The following is a 16798-nucleotide window of genomic DNA, read 5'->3' on the forward strand; positions in this document are numbered from 1 at the left end:
AAAACAATTGCAATGACTTGGATGGCTCCCAAACTCCCCACAGTACAGCACTGGATCACATTGTAAAATTAAACTCAACCTCTTATTAAGCTCACCTTATTGGCCAGGGGTTCGATAAAAAGGTTTGAACAAAATCTGGAGTCCATGTTTCTGTAACCTAGAACATCTACATTACATATGCTAAGAACCAAATACTGACTCTGGTGTAGATAACTCTAGTGAACGGATGCTTATTCAGAGATCAAGAGGACGGGCACACCAGCTAATTTAGTAAATTCAATGTTGCTTAAATTCATATTGTTTAAATACTCTGTAACATAACTCCATAGCTCTTATGGCATGTGTTATAAAACAATAAAAACATTTTACATTAAAAAAAAAGCATTTGTAATGAGCATAGCTTTGCTTTATTGTACAGCAAATATCTGAATGTAATGTAATGGAGACACAATAAGTAAATGCCCTCATAATCTGCACTCTGAGAAAATACATGAATTACTCTGAGTAATTACTTCATATTAGAAATACAGCAGTTTTGCCGGCAGTACCACATCAAACAATGCCATAATATCATACTACCAGCTTTTATCATTTGGCCACTGTGATGACTAAGGATACGGTTGCACAGGGAACCAGCAAGGCTTCCGTAAAATATAACTCCCACAGAAAGTGGGACAGTTAAAAATTCTGTATTGGCAAGTCACCTTTCTTTAAATCCCTACATAAAAATAGGAATTGTACATTTTCCAGTAAAGAGAGACATTCAGGGGTAGATTTACATAGGGTCGAATTTCGAGGGTTAATTAACCCTCGATATTCGACTGTCGAAGTTAAATCCTTCGACTTCGAATATCAACGTCGAAGGATTTACCGTAATTCGTTGGATCGAACGAAAAATCATTTGATCGAACGATTAAATCCTTCAAATCGTTTGATTCGAAGGATTTTAATCCATCGATCGAACGATTTTTCTTCGACCAAAAAAAGATCTTCCCCATAGGGTAACTGACTTCAGTAGGTTTTAGGTGGCCAAGTAGGGGGTCGAAGTTTTTTTTTTTTTTTTTTAAAGAGACAGTGCTTCAACTATCAAATGATCGAATAGTCGAATGATTTTTAGCTCGATTCGAAGTCGTAGTCGGAGGAGCCCATTCGAAGGTCGAAGTAGCCAAAAAAAACATTCGAAATTTTTTTTTATTCTATTCCTTCACTTGAGCTAAGTAAATGGGCCCCTCAGTTTAAGGAATATACTGATATAATGTTTGCTAAAAACAATAGCATTCTACTGAGTGTAAATATACTACAGATGATTTTAAGGCACAAAACGGTTTGTGATATGTTCATATTAAAAGAGAAGCTCCCTTTAGCACTTTAGAAATCATGACTCTGCGATTTCTGTAGATCAGTGTACATGAAACTGTTGCAATTAATAGAATTCCTAAAGAACCTGGAGTTTATAGGTTTAATAGCTGACCAAAGAAAACATGTTGCAAGCTTCCAGTACTAAAGTCTGTTATGCAATCTTCTTAAAACTCTGTAACCGCTAAAGATTCCAGCAACTTCTGCCCATTGATCATTAGCAATCAAGGCATTTGGTGAAGGGGAACTACACAAATATACTGAATATTCCACAAGTAATGGGGGAGATATACAGAGCAATGAGAGGCAAAAGTAGGTACTGAAGATGTTGTTTAACTACAGCTTTCAGCTTTCCAAAGCAGCCTAATTCCCTTGGGCACACTGGAAGTGATAGTGTTGAATGAGGCAGTAAATGTGTGAAACAGATCACCGTCTCCATGAACAAATTAAAGGCCCAGTGCTGTGGGGTTCAGTAAATTTAAAGTAGAACAAAAAGTAGAAACAATGAGGGTACCAATTTGTTAGGTACCCCACAGTGATTCAAGTAACTATCTTTCTACCCCCCAAAAAATGCACCGGTCTGAGGTACTTTTCCTCTCACTGTACTGGTATATATTCTGACTTTTCTAGGCACCCACCCATGCACCTATTGAAATCAGGGAAGAAGCTCTGTACCATATATGTGCTTTTCCAGAGAAGCACAAGCAATGTCTTAAATACTGAGACAATATGGTGGTGCTCAGAGGAAAAGTATCCCAGCTGGGGCATTTTTTACATAAACTGGCATAGGGTAGGAAATAAGCAACTAGAATAAATGGGGTGTGCCTAACAACATGGCACCCCAATTATTCTAGCTTTCGTTCTCCTTGAAGCTATGCCACTGGTTGATAGAGGTTACCTCGCTTCCTGGACTCTCTGAACCTGTAAAGTTGATATGTGAGGACCTGAGTACAGTCACAGACCTATCATAAGAAATACAAACAAATTCACGGATTCATATTATCCATAAAACTATACACAGAAAATTCTGAATCATTATCTGCTTGAAACTTGGTCCAAAAATGTTCACCATACAATATAACAGGACCTAGTGCACTTGTGCATTGTGAAATGGATACCAGTCCAACACATTTGTCTTACTAGAGTATTCTAGTATTAATAATGCATTGCTACTGGAATATTTACTGAAATGCTGTACCTAGTGAATATGGCAAAAAGTCAGTTATTGTCTATTTCAAAATTCATTTTCAGAAAAGCAGTTATTTCCTTGGCCGTCGTAGAATGTAACACACTCTAAGGAACCAGCAAAAATGTCATACGGTATTGAAGATTCTGATGAAAAGTCTTTCTACTTATGCAGATTTCTACATCCAGTGTACTGCGGGAAGTAACATTTTATCAAGGAAATAAATCTGCCTATTAAAAAATATCTACAATATCAGTATTTTAGGTCACTTAGAATCTTGGAATCCTTCAGCTTGGATGAGTCCAGTAAAACAGAGATGTGTGAGCTTTGACTCTAAGTCAAACAAGTTTTTGTAAAGGATGAAGAAGCAGAAACCACATTAGTTCCTACATTTCTCTGAAGAGAGAAAGAGAATATCTCTAATCACACTTACCTTAGTTTAACCCAGTCTCACTAATCCTAAAATTGTTCTCCCAAAGTTGCAGCAACACATACAATTTTTCTGTGGATAATGGGACTCCTTGGCTTCCTATTGAGGGTCTGTGCCAGGAATTATGCACGGGATTCACATGTGACTGCACTGCTGGATGTCGTTTTGTGCTCACTTTCCACTTTTGGAGGGATTTGAGGTTTTTCTTTCAGCCTTTCTGCATGATAATGCTTGATAATAACAAAGGCAGCAGCCCCCAGGTACAGCACAGCCAAAACAGTAAAGTACACAAAGTAGACATAAAACTGAAAAGGTAAAAATTAATTTCTTGTTAGAATTACATCATACATGGCCCTATCAACATACAGATATACAACATGGGTACTAAATGTGTAGAAACTTATCTATCTGGGTTATTGCCCTGGTGCTAACAGAATATATGTATAAAAGTTGAATAAAAGCTGTTGTGCAACAGCTTTTATTCAATATATATATATATATATATATATATATATATATATATATATATATATATATATATATATATATATATATATATATATATATATATAAAAGATAAAGCAGCACACGAATGTTGCAAAAAGTGTATTAAAAATTCAATACATCATATAGCAGTAACGTTTCGGACAGACTGTGTGCCCTTTATCAAGCCAAATGAACCACAGCACTACACAGGTGTAATCTTTTCAAGGCAATAAAGAGGAAATGACCCTGCAATTTGCATCTCCATTAGTTCAAGTTATTATAATATATACATATTCATAGATACAAAAACCCAATGGTCTTACCTAGGGTCGCGGCCTGGCCGGTAAAAACGTTGCTTGATGCCAATGTTATTTATAAAAAAAACCCCATAAAAATAAAGGAAGTATTTTTTTCCAGATAAGGTGGCAACCCTAGTCTTAACCTACGATATGAAACGAGGGGAGGCATTCTAAATTCTTGTATACAGTTACGTGGACACTATACTGGTATCTCCAAATTTGCTACTTATGTGTTGGCATGTCCGTGTGGTCTCATCTATATAGGTGAGACCACACAGATCGTCAAGTCACGCATCTCCCAACATCGTTCGAGTATTAATCTTGGCAATACTATAGTGCTGTGGTTCATTTGGCTTGATAAAGGGCACACAGTCTGTCCGAAACGTCGCCTTGGATTGATGTACTGAATAAAGGTTTCTTTGATTAACTACAAATTGGAGTGTGGGTCTTTCCAAAAAAATAAATAAATAAATATATTTATACACCTCTCCAAATAGCATTTAACAAAGCCTGAACCTATAAATAACTCTACAAGAGGTTAGAGCCATGTCAAACAAAGTATTTTCTCCTCCAATCCAATTCCTTCCATCTTAACACAACTGTTCACTAACGGGCATATCTTGTGTTGTTTAGCCCAACTGTGCACTAAGAGGCCCATGTCATTCCTGTCAATGTACAGTGATGTCAGGGCAGAAGGAAGCAGATCAATATTCCCCCCCCCCCCAATATGTTAATGCCTCATCTGACATGGCCCTTAAGCTGGCCATAGATGCAAAGATCCGATCGTATGAATCTTCGTTTCGTACGATTTTCGGACCGTGTGTGGAGAGTCCCGACATTTTTCGTCTGGCGGAGATCGGTCGTTTGGTTGATCGGACAGGTTAAAAGATGTCTGTCGGCTGCCGATAATATCACTGCATGTATTGCCGATTGTACGATTTTCAACGGGAGACTGACACTAGCTTTGGTCGGACATAACTTTCGTACGATTGCTGTCAGGGGCAGAACATCGGCTGATCTGTTCTTTTACTACTTTATTTGATCTGAATGGATAGTGGCAGGTCGGGAGATGGGGAAGTCAGATCATTCGAGGATTCGAACGATCGGATCTTTGCATCTATGGCCAGCTTTAGACCATCATCAATGGTACAATGCCACCGTCCCCCCCCCCTTACAAACCTCTATTTTACAACATTTATTGACCAACCTCCGACTCCCACTTTCTGTCTCTACCTAAATGTAAGCACTGTCTCACTGTTGCTCTTGGCATGTTTCTTCACCTTATCAAAACCAAATAAATTATAATCACTCAACAATGGATTGCAGTTCTTTTAGTATTCAATAACACAATAGCAGCTAAATACAGGTTTGGCATTGCTTTAAATACTGCAGATGTCTTCGCAAATCTCATGTGCCCAAGAACTCCTTACAGATCCCAGAGTAAACACCTAACATAAACAGAGCATTGTTCAAAGAGCTCTGCTACTTGTGTAGTGACCATAAACTATTGCTTTACCTGCGGGTGTACAGAGAGAGCCAGACCTCTTTTATCCGCGATGATGATAGTAATTATAGTTTTCAGGATTGTGGCAAAGAAAGTGTTTACTCCAAACACTAAAGCGCAAAGCTCTTTGGATAAGTTACTTGCAATCTGGAAGCTAAAAAAGAATAGAAATTGTGTACACATCATAATGAGTTATATTAGGCACCCCTAAGTGATCGCATGTACTTACCTGACACCTCAGGCCGGTGCTCCTATCTGAAGAAAACTCCACCAGCCCGGGATTCTTCTAGAAAACCCCACGGAGCAATCGTCTTCCGGCTTCTGGTATCTTCAAATTTCCCGAGGCAGATGTGCAGACGCAGCTTTTCACACTACTGCATATGTACAGCCGCAAGAAAAAAGGAAGAGACAGAAGACTAACGTTTCGTTGTGCTCACTGGAAGAATCTCGGGTCGGTGCAGTTTTCTTCTGATAGAAGGTGTCAGTTAAGTACATGAGTTTACTTGGGGGTGCCTAACTTTTGGCACCCCCCAAGTTAAAAGATCTTTCCTTTTCCTTTAAATTATCACGTAAATAGTAATATACTTAGACAGTATTGGTCTTAATTTAATATAATAATTTTTTTCATTTTAATTTTTTTTAAATGTATTTTGAATTATTTAGCCTTTTGTTCAGCAGCTCTCCGGTTTGCAATTTCAGCAGCTAACTGGCTGCTAGGGTTCAATTTACTCTAGCAACCAGGTAATGGAATGAATGAGAAACTGGAAGGAGAGAGGCTTGAATAGAAAGATAAACCATAAAAAGTAACAATAGCTGCCGAGGTCAGAGTTCCTCCACTGAAAGAAAAGAGGCAGAAGGAGGCACAAATAATTGAAAAGTTGCTAAGGCCATTATATAACATATTAGTAAAAGGAACAGTAACCCCAAGAAATGAAAGCATTTTAAAGTAATGAAACTATAATGTACTGTTGCACAACACTGGTACAGCTGGTGTTTTTTCCACAGAAACTCTACTATATTTTATATAAACAAGCTGCTGCTGTGTAGCCATGGGCGTAGCCATTCAAAAGGCACATGATACACAGCAGATAACAGATAAGCTCTATAGTATACAATGGGATTCTTCAGAACTTATCTGCTATCTACTGAACATCCTGTGCTTGAATGGCTGCCCCCATGGCTACACAGCACCTGGCTTATATCAACTAATTGTGTTTCTATAGCAAACACACCGATTTTACCAGTGGAGGGTAAAAGTACATTATATTGTAATTCCTTTAAAACACTTTCATTTTTAGGTGTTACTTTTCTTTTAATGTTACACTACTTACATGGCTATGGGAACCAGGAACTGGTATGAACTTCTAAAAAGGATGTAGGCTACATAGCACACCCATATATTTTCTGTTGTGTTCATAAGAATAAGAAGCCCCGCCTGAAAAGCAGTCACCAGCCCAATGACCAATTCTGACCAAAGATTCCATCGAATCTTTATATGTCCTGCAGCAAAGGATGTGATGGCTCCTGAGGAGAAAGAGCACAGGTAAATATTTAATATAAAGCCGTGGAGTGTGCCACTAGTCCTTAACAGAGTTATTGCCAGCAGTTCACAAATAATATGCTTATGGCACCCAGGGTGATACTCAGCTGGTTGAAAAGTGCTCTAAAATTGCCTAGCCACCTGCTATTGACCTGAATAGAAAATATCTGTCCGAACCAGTACTGACACTTTTCAGCACTAATAGTGCCAGGTTTTTCCATGCTTTTCAACTAGAAGGGGTTTTCAACTCCTTTAAACAACTTCTATACAAGAAATACTTTGAAAAATATCAGGGTCAGAGACCACAGATAGAAGTGTAAGAGCAATAAGGAAAGCAAAAGTGTGCCCCATAGTGCTCATTCAAAGGACACTTTAGTTCGGGTCTGTACCTTTTGAATTTTTAATCTGGCGTGAACTGCAAAGCATGGCCTCGGCAGGCACAAGGCATCCCTATCCTTACATTCAGCCATAAGTAAGTACAGGGCATCAATGCAGCCTGCCCCTGCCAGGCACTCCTACCACTTCCTCATGTATACAGGGATGCCAAATGCAGACAGCCATGTATTCATGCGGCAAAACTGCAGCAAGGCAGGGAGCAAAGTGCAAAAAACATGGCAGATTTTTTGGAGATAGAAAATTACCCTTTTACATTTTAAAATCTGAAGGACCCCCCCCCTTCCCCCATTCCTACCAAGGAGCGTGGACGCTGCATCAACACCACCATTGTACACTTTTCGATTATCAGTGGCAGGGTAGACCGTGTTCCACAGAATCTGCACATAATATAGCATTAGGTAATAGCCAGCAGAGTTAAATATCCACCACAGTGACCACAGACGGAGTCGGGGGTGACGTACAGTTCCTTTGAGTTCCATCAGCATACGTATAATCACGAAATCTCTCCATCGAGAGCAGAGACCCCCAGCTTTAGTTCCAGTACTTGCTTTTGGCTCCTCAGAAAGGTGAATGCCATTCTGATGCTTAGAAATGTTTTTATTAAAGAAAAGACTTCTTTTAGGCCGTTGAAGAAAAAAGGTAAGAAAAAGCCCAAGTACCATACAGCTCAAAGATATGTAATTAATGGTTCTGTATTGTACACCACCCAAGCTGATGCACAGCTGCCCAAGTACAGCACTTGTAAAGACACCCATAAGTATTGAGGAACGTGAGTATCCTGCTGCCCGCTGATAATTTGTTGGTGACACCAGAGAGAATATGTAAGAAGAATAAGCGACCCGAGCTGCCATGGTGATACCATAGAAGAACTCCATAAATTGCATGGCAATGACATCTGTACCAAAGATGAGCAGCAACCACACGGAGATGTGACTTAAACTCTGCAGGATCAACACGGGAGTGTAACGTAAATAGTCAGTGAGAAGAAAGACTGGCACAAGGACAGCCATGTATGAGTAACTCAGCACTGGTGTGATCTCATTGGTAACCTGCAAACAGATATGAAAACAGATCAGCTAACCTGATTATACATACAATTAATACATATGTATATCTGTCTAAATCAAATGCTATTTATACAGCTGAACATAAAATAGCAAATTACATGTGAAAATATTCAGTCACTTCATCAATGTTTTAATCACTAAACCTGCCATCTGTGGCTTTTGTACTGTTTCTACTGAGCCAAACTTCTGGCTGTCTGGGGGTGTCTGGGCTCAGATTACAGCACGGAGGGGAGGCAAGAAAGGGGAAGGGGAGCAAACTGAGCATGCTCAAGCCCTAGCCCTGGAGGTTTATGCTGAAAGCAGGAAGTCTGATATAGAAGCCCATGTATACACATAGAATGAAAGAAATGCTGTGTTTGTTTTGACAGAGGACTCAAAACAGCAGTACTGAGGGTTTACTGGTGTATTTATATAGACCTTTCTGATAAAGCTTACTTAATTTTAGCCTTTCCTTTAAGGAAGATATAAATCCATGCCTTACCCATAAACTACATAAGAAAATAAAATATAAGTCCCTATAATTTTTGTAGCTACAGCTGTGCATTATGTGAACCACGATACGGGATAGGAAGGAAGCAGTGAATGGATTCCAGGCAATTTACTTGCTCAAGCAAGCATAAAAGGGACTATAACCTACACTATTTTACACACCGTTTTTAGGCACAAGTACTTTAGAAATACAATCCATAGTACTGTGGAATTATTTCACTCTGTTTCCTTACTGCGGGAAAGTGCAGAGTTGTTTTCTTTGGGAAGTGTCTTTGGCTTCATAACTGAAGTCAGCTGGAGAAATTGTTGGTTTATTCCAATTGAGAAATAAACATCTTAACAGTTTAATATGAAAGTATAAAATATGTGTAACCAAGTAGGAAGTCCAGACCATTCAAAATGTAATAACTTCCTACAGCTCCTTGGGTTGAACTTTACAGAAGCAGAGGAACTTAGTGCTTATAAAACCACATTTTCATTTCAAAGAAAGCACAGGGTAGTGAGCTACAAAGACAGGTCAAGCAAAGTGATGAACTATCACTTTCACTAGACTTTCTGTGATATGTATGGAATATTTATGGAATAAATATTGAAAAAACATTGCACAGTTAAATAAGTTTTTAATATAGTTTATAGTTTTTTTTATATATAAAAGTTGCCCATGGTCAGACTTCAGCTGGTGATTCGAACCCTGCAGACTAAGTTGGCAGCTTATCTGCCTGCATATAAGACCCACGGACAGGACCACCCTCCTGATATATGGACGAAAATCCCGTCAAAGAAGAATCGCATTGGCAAGTTGATGCAATCCTAGGCCAATGTCTGATTTATATGGTTATAGTCCTACTACCATATAAATCAGAAACCCTAGACTGTGAGGTGAATGTTCTCACAGACATTTGAGAAATACAGTAGTTACTTTATTTAAATGAAATAGACAAAGGGCACATGCCATCCCAGCAGTTTGCAGCTTAGTACATTCCTCAGTAAATATGGAATGTTCAAAACTCCTTAGTCACAGCAGTAAGTCTTACCCCTAACAGCACAAATGCTGCATTACAGGAGTTCAGCAGGCACCATGTGGAGGAGAGAAGGGTCAGAGCTCACATTTACCTAGTTGGCTGTTGGCTGTGGATGATTTGCTATTGTCATAAACTTATTACACAAATAACAATCCATGGCCAAAGGTGTCTTTTACTGGTAACTTTTAACATTCTGACAATAAGTGAAACTGCACAGCAGAAGTGCAGATAAAAGGAAAGAAAGCTACAAGCACCATTTATTTCACCTATAATAGTCTATTAGTAAATTTTTACTATCCTTTAGGGCAATGACACATAGTAAAATCTGCTGCCCATGGGTAAATCTGGGCTACGTTTTATGCAGAGACTATACCAGTCCTTGCCCTAATATAGCTTAGACTGAGTATAAGGCTATGGGCACACAGGCTGTTGTCAGCCTGGGGATGTTTGCAGGCTGAAAGAAGCAGATCTGTTCCATGCCCCTGCTCCATTAATTTGAATCTGATCAGCCTGTGTGTGATCACACACATTGAAGCTGAAGCTGAGATAAGTATCTGGCCTGACATCAGCCTGTGTGTGACAACACATACAGGCTGATTGGATTCAAATCAATGGAGCAGGGGCACTGAGCAGATCTGCTTCTCTCAGCCTGCAAGAATAGGCTGACCAACAGCTGGAGACAACAGCCTGTGTGCCCATAGCCTTAACGCACACCATACAGATGCAGGCAGTGCAGCAGAAAAGGAGCTGTGCGGTAGTGGATTTTTGGCCTGCATTTCTCCAAAGACCAAGAATCTACCCCCACGCTGCTTCTCTTCCGCCTGCATCCAGAAACATTACCTCTACTCATGTGCAAAATACAAATTCTCACATTTTAGCTCCAAAATCTGATGTGTCTGCCTGCAAACGAGGTATTATTTCCTGGTGTAGACAGTGCAGCAGAAGAGGAGCAGTGGGCGAGGGGGAAACAAAGGCCAATATCCATATGATGTGGCCCTAACCTAAGACCCCTATTGCGTGCAAGCATACTATGGTCAATATCCTCAGAAGCCAAATACCTTTCTTGTATGTTTTTGAACTATGGGAGGAAGCTGGGGTACTGGGAGGTAACCCATACAACATGGGATGAACAAACTCCTTGCCGGAATCGAACATAATACTGCAAAGCAGAAGTGCTAACCATTACTCCACTGTGTAAATGTCAACATTAACAGATATAAAGTAAATAATGTTTTACCATTAAATCCATTTTTGCATATGCAGTTTGTGTACAAACAGCTAGCACACTGGCTATTACCTCACTTTGCAATACCGGGGACCTGAGTTGGACTCAACCCGATTACTAGCTGCAAGGAGTCTGTAGATTCTCTCATGTTTGCTTGGGTTTCCTCCAATTATTCAGTGTCTGGCCAGATTCAAAAAACATACAAGTAGGTTATATGGGTGCTGATGAAAATGACCTTAGAGAATATACCAGTATATGATAAGGAAATATGTTTTTGAGCTCCACTGGGACAGAATCAAAATTATCTGTAAAACAATGCATAACATACCAGTACTGTATAAACATATGTGCAGATGCTAGAAGCAGCACTAATAGCAGGGCTCTGAATGACTAACTAACCAAACAGATACTAACCTACTACCAGAGTTTGTAAAGAACCTTTATAAAAATAAAGTTGAAATGATACAACATGCAGTTCAAACAAGACTGAAGAACAAGGTATGAGTTCAAAGATTGCAGAATATTCAATTGGGGTTGCACCTCCAGCAGATGCATACCAATGGGTCCTCACCTGTTCTCTTGTGAAATTCCTTTCTGTGCTCAGTAAGTATGGGGTTATAAAGCTTTCTCCAGGACGCAGCTGAGTCATAAAGCCATACAGACACAGGTAGAAGAGCAGGAACTTCCATTGTGTATACTCCTCTGGTGGACTCTCCTGGCCCTCTAAATGAGAAGGCAGCTCAACTGTAGGTGACTGAAGCTCCACGGGAAGAAATTGCTGTTCCTCACTAGGGGTTTGCTCCACTTTCATTTGCCCATTCTCTGAAGTCATCTGGATACCAGGCACAGTAAAGCTGTATAAGACAAAAAAAAAGTCAGATATAGTTGACAAATTAATGTTAAAAATGCCAACACTACCCTTTCACAAGGAACCTAATGAAAACTATACCGAGCAGGTTATGATAAAATAAACCAATTTCATAAATCCAGTTCATTTTATACCTTATGTATGTACCCTCTCACTTCAAATCAATGCACCCTAATATCTCACCCTCTCCATCAACCTGTCACTCACACAAATGCACTCGGTCACCCTATGCTTTTCACACAATCCATATGAGACATTCAATCTCCAGACAGTAAGCCCTTGCAAGGCCCTTGTTGCATGCGGTATCAGTGTGTTTGTATGTTGCTTGTTATGTTCCATGCTGTGGAATGTGTTAAAATGTATAATCGATTATAATTATAAATGTACTAGATTATAATCTCCCCCTATATATCAGACACGTTTCACTGGGAAAAAAATCAAGCAGCTCTTCCTCTGGGGTTCTTCTCTCTCACTCTACCTGTCAGTCTCTATCAGTCTGCTTGTCTTTATATCTCGTTTTTAACTAACTGTCATCAGTGACATTGTCTCCCCATCCCTGTACCTCTTCTCTAATGCTTGGCCGTCGCTCTCATTCTGTGTCATCTCGGCAGCAACTCTCCACTCGATTAACACGTTGTCCTGATTCACTTCAGTACTAAGAACCGACCGTAGAAGCACATTGCCTCTGGAACTACATTTCCCGGTGTGCATTGCACTTCTAATGCAACTTTATGTGTATGCATCCCAAAAACTCATGGCCCATTGGTGTATCACCAAGTGCCCGCCCTATTCGCTATTAAACCAATCACGCTCTCTTAATCCCTATTAGGGCGGTACCTAGTGGTAGAAAAGTTGTACTGCAAGAGTGACGCGCCAGTCTAAACAGAAAGAAGGCTAAAAAATTTGTTTTAAAATGTTTACTGCTCTGTGACAACCTGAAGCACTATCACCATTATAACTGACCGGTTTATAAAGCACTTGCCTATGAGCATCGAGCACATTCTCACAGTCTCACTATTAAACACGCAAAAGCAGTATATGCAGTACTTAACTAGGGGCCAAGCCTGGACTGGGAGTCAAAATAGGCCCTGTCATTCCAAGTACACAAAGGCCCAAACAGCCCACCACCAGCCAACTATATGGTAACATTCTATAGAACATTACAGCAGCCCGGCCTCTGGCATTGCCAGAACCCACATATTACCAGTCGGGGCCTGCTTGTGGCGGAAGAATAGCACACGCAACATGGGAGCATGGGAAACCTAATGGGAAGATATAACTTGAGGCCGGAATATTTTGGGCAATCTTTCAGCTTGCTACAGGTGATTGGTAGAACAGCATAGGGAAAGGGTGTGGGTGTGACACTTGAGCAAAATAGGAAATGTGAGAAGGTGAAAGGTAGGGCGAAAAAGAGTGACAAGGTGGGCGCAAAAGAGGAGAAAAAGAGCAGTATGGAAATAGAGATGAAGATTGGGAGACCAGGCCCGGATTGGCAATCTGTGGGTTCTGGCAAATGCCAGAGGGGCTGCTATAAGGTGCCATAGAAAGTCACTATTTAGTGGGCTGATTGGGCCTCTGTGTGGGCTGATTGGGCCTCTGTGTACGTGAAATGCCAGGGCCTATTTTAATTCTCAGTACGGACCTGCGGGAGAGTAATTATATAATAGGAAGAATGCATGATACGTGTAGGTAGGGTTGCCACCCGGCCGGTATTTTAACGGCCTAGCCGGTAAAACACCTGCCAAGGCCGGGGCCGGTATTACAAATGTAATGTAGCTGCCGGTAAATTTGTAATACCCTTAAAAAAGCCCCTCGGCCCGCCCCCAATTCCCTGTAAACGTATCTTTTTCCTCCGTTTTTGTCCTGGCCATGCCGTGCCCCGCCCCTTTTACGCACAACCCGCCCCCTTTGACGTCACACCCGCCCCTTTTTGTACCCACCCCCCACCAGCCGGTAAAAAATCTAGCAAAAGGTGGCAACCCTACGTGTCTATGAGGGGGCTGCCATATTTGTACAGCAGAAGTCCGTTAGCAATAGAAACTTTAATTGGCAGGCTGTGATGGGACAGTCAGGTTGCAAAACAGTCAGGTTTAGGAACATCAACTAAAAATTACTTACAAAAACAGACATCAGTAAAAAATGATCAACATGACCTATAGGTAACTTTTAATGTTCTTTCATATTGTAAAAAGTAGTTTTTTAAAAAATCAGTATCACTTTAAGGTAAATTCCACTGATCCCCTTATACGAACTAGTGTATTATAGTGTAACATCAGCTGTTTATTTAATTAATTTACTGAATTATATGCGTGTTTCCAGTGTGAACTGGAAAACTTACATTACTTACATTGTCCAGCTGTTGCAATATATTCAAGCTGGCTACCTCAAAGTCATCCCTGGTCTGGCCACTTCTACACTTAACTTTCATCTGATTCATTAAGAATTCTATTGCTTCATTATACATTTTACACAAGGGCTAAGTTTTACCTGTGGAATGCACAATGATTCATATGAAAATGAGTGTAGGACTGGCCAAACTAGGGATGACTTTGATGTAGTAGCCTGAGAAAACAAAAACACCAATGGCACTACTGGTACAGTTGAACCTGTGTTGGCAACGTTTCAGGCCTGCAGAAGGGCTTCTTATCAAGCGTAATGGTATAATACACATAAAAACCTTTATAGTGATATGGAGGCTCAACCCCACCTACACAAAATAAAGTCCAAAATGTATTTTATGTAGCCACACTAAATCCCACTTAAAGGAACAGTAACATCAAAAAATAAAAGTGTTTTAAAGTAATACAAACATAATGCAGTGTTGCCCTGCACTGGTAAAACTGCTGTGTTTGCTTCAGAAACTCTACTATTGTTTCTATGAATAAGCTTCTGTGTAGCAATGGGGGCAGACAATCAAAGGAGAAAAGGCTCAGGTTACACAGCAGATAGCAGATAAGTGCTGTAGAACATAATGATGTTATCTATTATCCACTATTTAACCTATGTCATATAGCCTTTTTTCAATTTCCTCTATTGCTACACAGCAGCTTGTTTATATGAACTATAGTAGTTACTGAATCAAACACATCAGTTTTACCAGTGCAGAGCAACAGTACATGATATTTTCATTACTTTAAAGAACTTTCAGTTTTTGTTGTTACTCTTCCTTTCAGATAATTAGAGTTCATAGCCATAAAGCCAAAAAGGTAAAGCTAAGTCCTTGTGGCCAAGTGTCTAAAACAATACAAATTGTTAGCACTATCCTTATAAATGATTCACACTGAACAGTGTTGTGATAACATACAATATATATGAAAAATAATAATCTGATCATATATGCACAAGGTCAATTCATTCTTAAAAAAAGGAGAAATAATCTATACCTGAGAGACCCTATAGTACCAATGTAACATACAGCACTGTATGCACCAGTATGCACTGGGTGATCATTGTAGATGTAGTAGTGCAGAGGATCACTTGTATTTGTCTGTATGAATTTTGTGCCGGGCTCCCTAGGCAACTCGGTTGGCCACCTTGATTCCTCCCTTGTGTGTTGTACTTCATGTACTGACATCACATGTGCGTTGGCTCCTTTGCACGCTGACTTCAGGAAGGGGGTGCCAGAGAGTGCATATAGTGTGCGAAAGATGGCCCGGACTAGGGGTAAGTGGTTGGAAGAGGTTCGTGCCCGGTGCCCCCTTCGTCTTAGCACCATAGGCACATGCCTCTTCTGCATACCCCTAGTTCCGACCCTGGCCTCATTGCATCCCCACTTAATGGTTTAAAATTAGTGGTGCAAAGGAATTCCAATGGCACACAGGACTGTAGGAAATCTTCGATATTTATTTCAAAGCGGAGTGCGATGCAACGTTTCGGGGAGTAAAACCCCTTTGTCCCCGAAACGTTGCATCGCACTCCGCTTTGAAATAAATATAGAAGATTTCCTACAGTCCTGTGTGCCATTGGAATTCCTTTGCTGTACTCTGTCGTGGGGTGGCCGAACCTCTATCATTGTGCACCAGGCATATCGTTGTTACTGATAGGGTGTGCGATATCCTGCCTCGTTCCTAACTTAAAATTAGTGGTGAACACAACTTTCCCATTTTTCCTATAATAAATCATATATTAAAGGTGTGGATTTACCAACAGCGTATGTAGAATTATCCTTGCTTTCCTTGCAGTGGTGCTGCTGCCAGTCTTGCCACCAACTATTCTAAGATTTATTTCCATATCAGATTAGTTCAAGTAAAATGTACTTTAATGTAGATACCTTGTTATTGCAGTGCTGGCTCATTTCATTTCTTGTACTGTATGTACACTGAGCCTCATTTTCCAGCTTTGCCCAGTTTCTGTAGTGAACAAATGTCCATCTCTGGTTTAACTAATTCAGTGTATGATCATACAGTGCATTAGATTCATACTTTCTAATAGCTATATATATATATATATATATATATATATATATATATATATATATATATATATATATATATATATACTTTCTATACCTTTGACAGTACCACTAATAAAGAGACAAATAACTATCCATTATTGCTCAGGTTTCTACTCTGCTATTTTGAGAAGCGATGAAGCGCCTATAGAGAGTGCAGGCAGACTGCGGGACAGATAGGACCCAGGCCCGGCGCCTCCTCCCTCTCTCTTTCTGCTTCCTCCAGTCGGTGTGCAACACAATCCCCCCTTCCTGTCTTGGCCCTCCGATGACGTCACTATTTTAAAGCACAAACTAGCCAAAGTATGGATTTGGGTTTCTTTTTGGGTCTTTGGCTGATTTGTACTTCGGAAACCAGCCAAAGTTTTTTCTCGTCTCCCAATGCATGTTGGGTAATGTAGTTTTTGTTTAACATTTTGCCGACTGCCAAGTTTAATGTAAGACTACAATACCCATCATGCAATGGAACTTACTTGTGTA

General features: G+C 40.1%; 1 protein-coding gene across 2 annotated transcripts; it reads right to left on the reverse strand.

Annotated features, from left to right (window-relative positions):
- Positions 1–1050: 1050 nt before the first annotated feature.
- Positions 1051–12510, reverse strand: slc19a1.L (solute carrier family 19 (folate transporter), member 1 L homeolog). Of its 2 annotated transcripts, none has more exon segments than NM_001092530.1 (6): positions 1051–3277; positions 5274–5415; positions 6593–6785; positions 7493–8246; positions 11572–11854; positions 12431–12510. In NM_001092530.1, coding segments are annotated over 6 exon segments (1596 nt in total). In that variant the 5' UTR covers positions 12472–12510; the 3' UTR covers positions 1051–3094.
- Between the last annotated feature and the right edge of the window lie 4288 nt (positions 12511–16798).

The sequence above is a fragment of the Xenopus laevis genome, chromosome 9_10S (genome assembly GCF_017654675.1).
Source record: "Xenopus laevis strain J_2021 chromosome 9_10S, Xenopus_laevis_v10.1, whole genome shotgun sequence".
NCBI lineage: Eukaryota > Metazoa > Chordata > Amphibia > Anura > Pipidae > Xenopus > Xenopus laevis.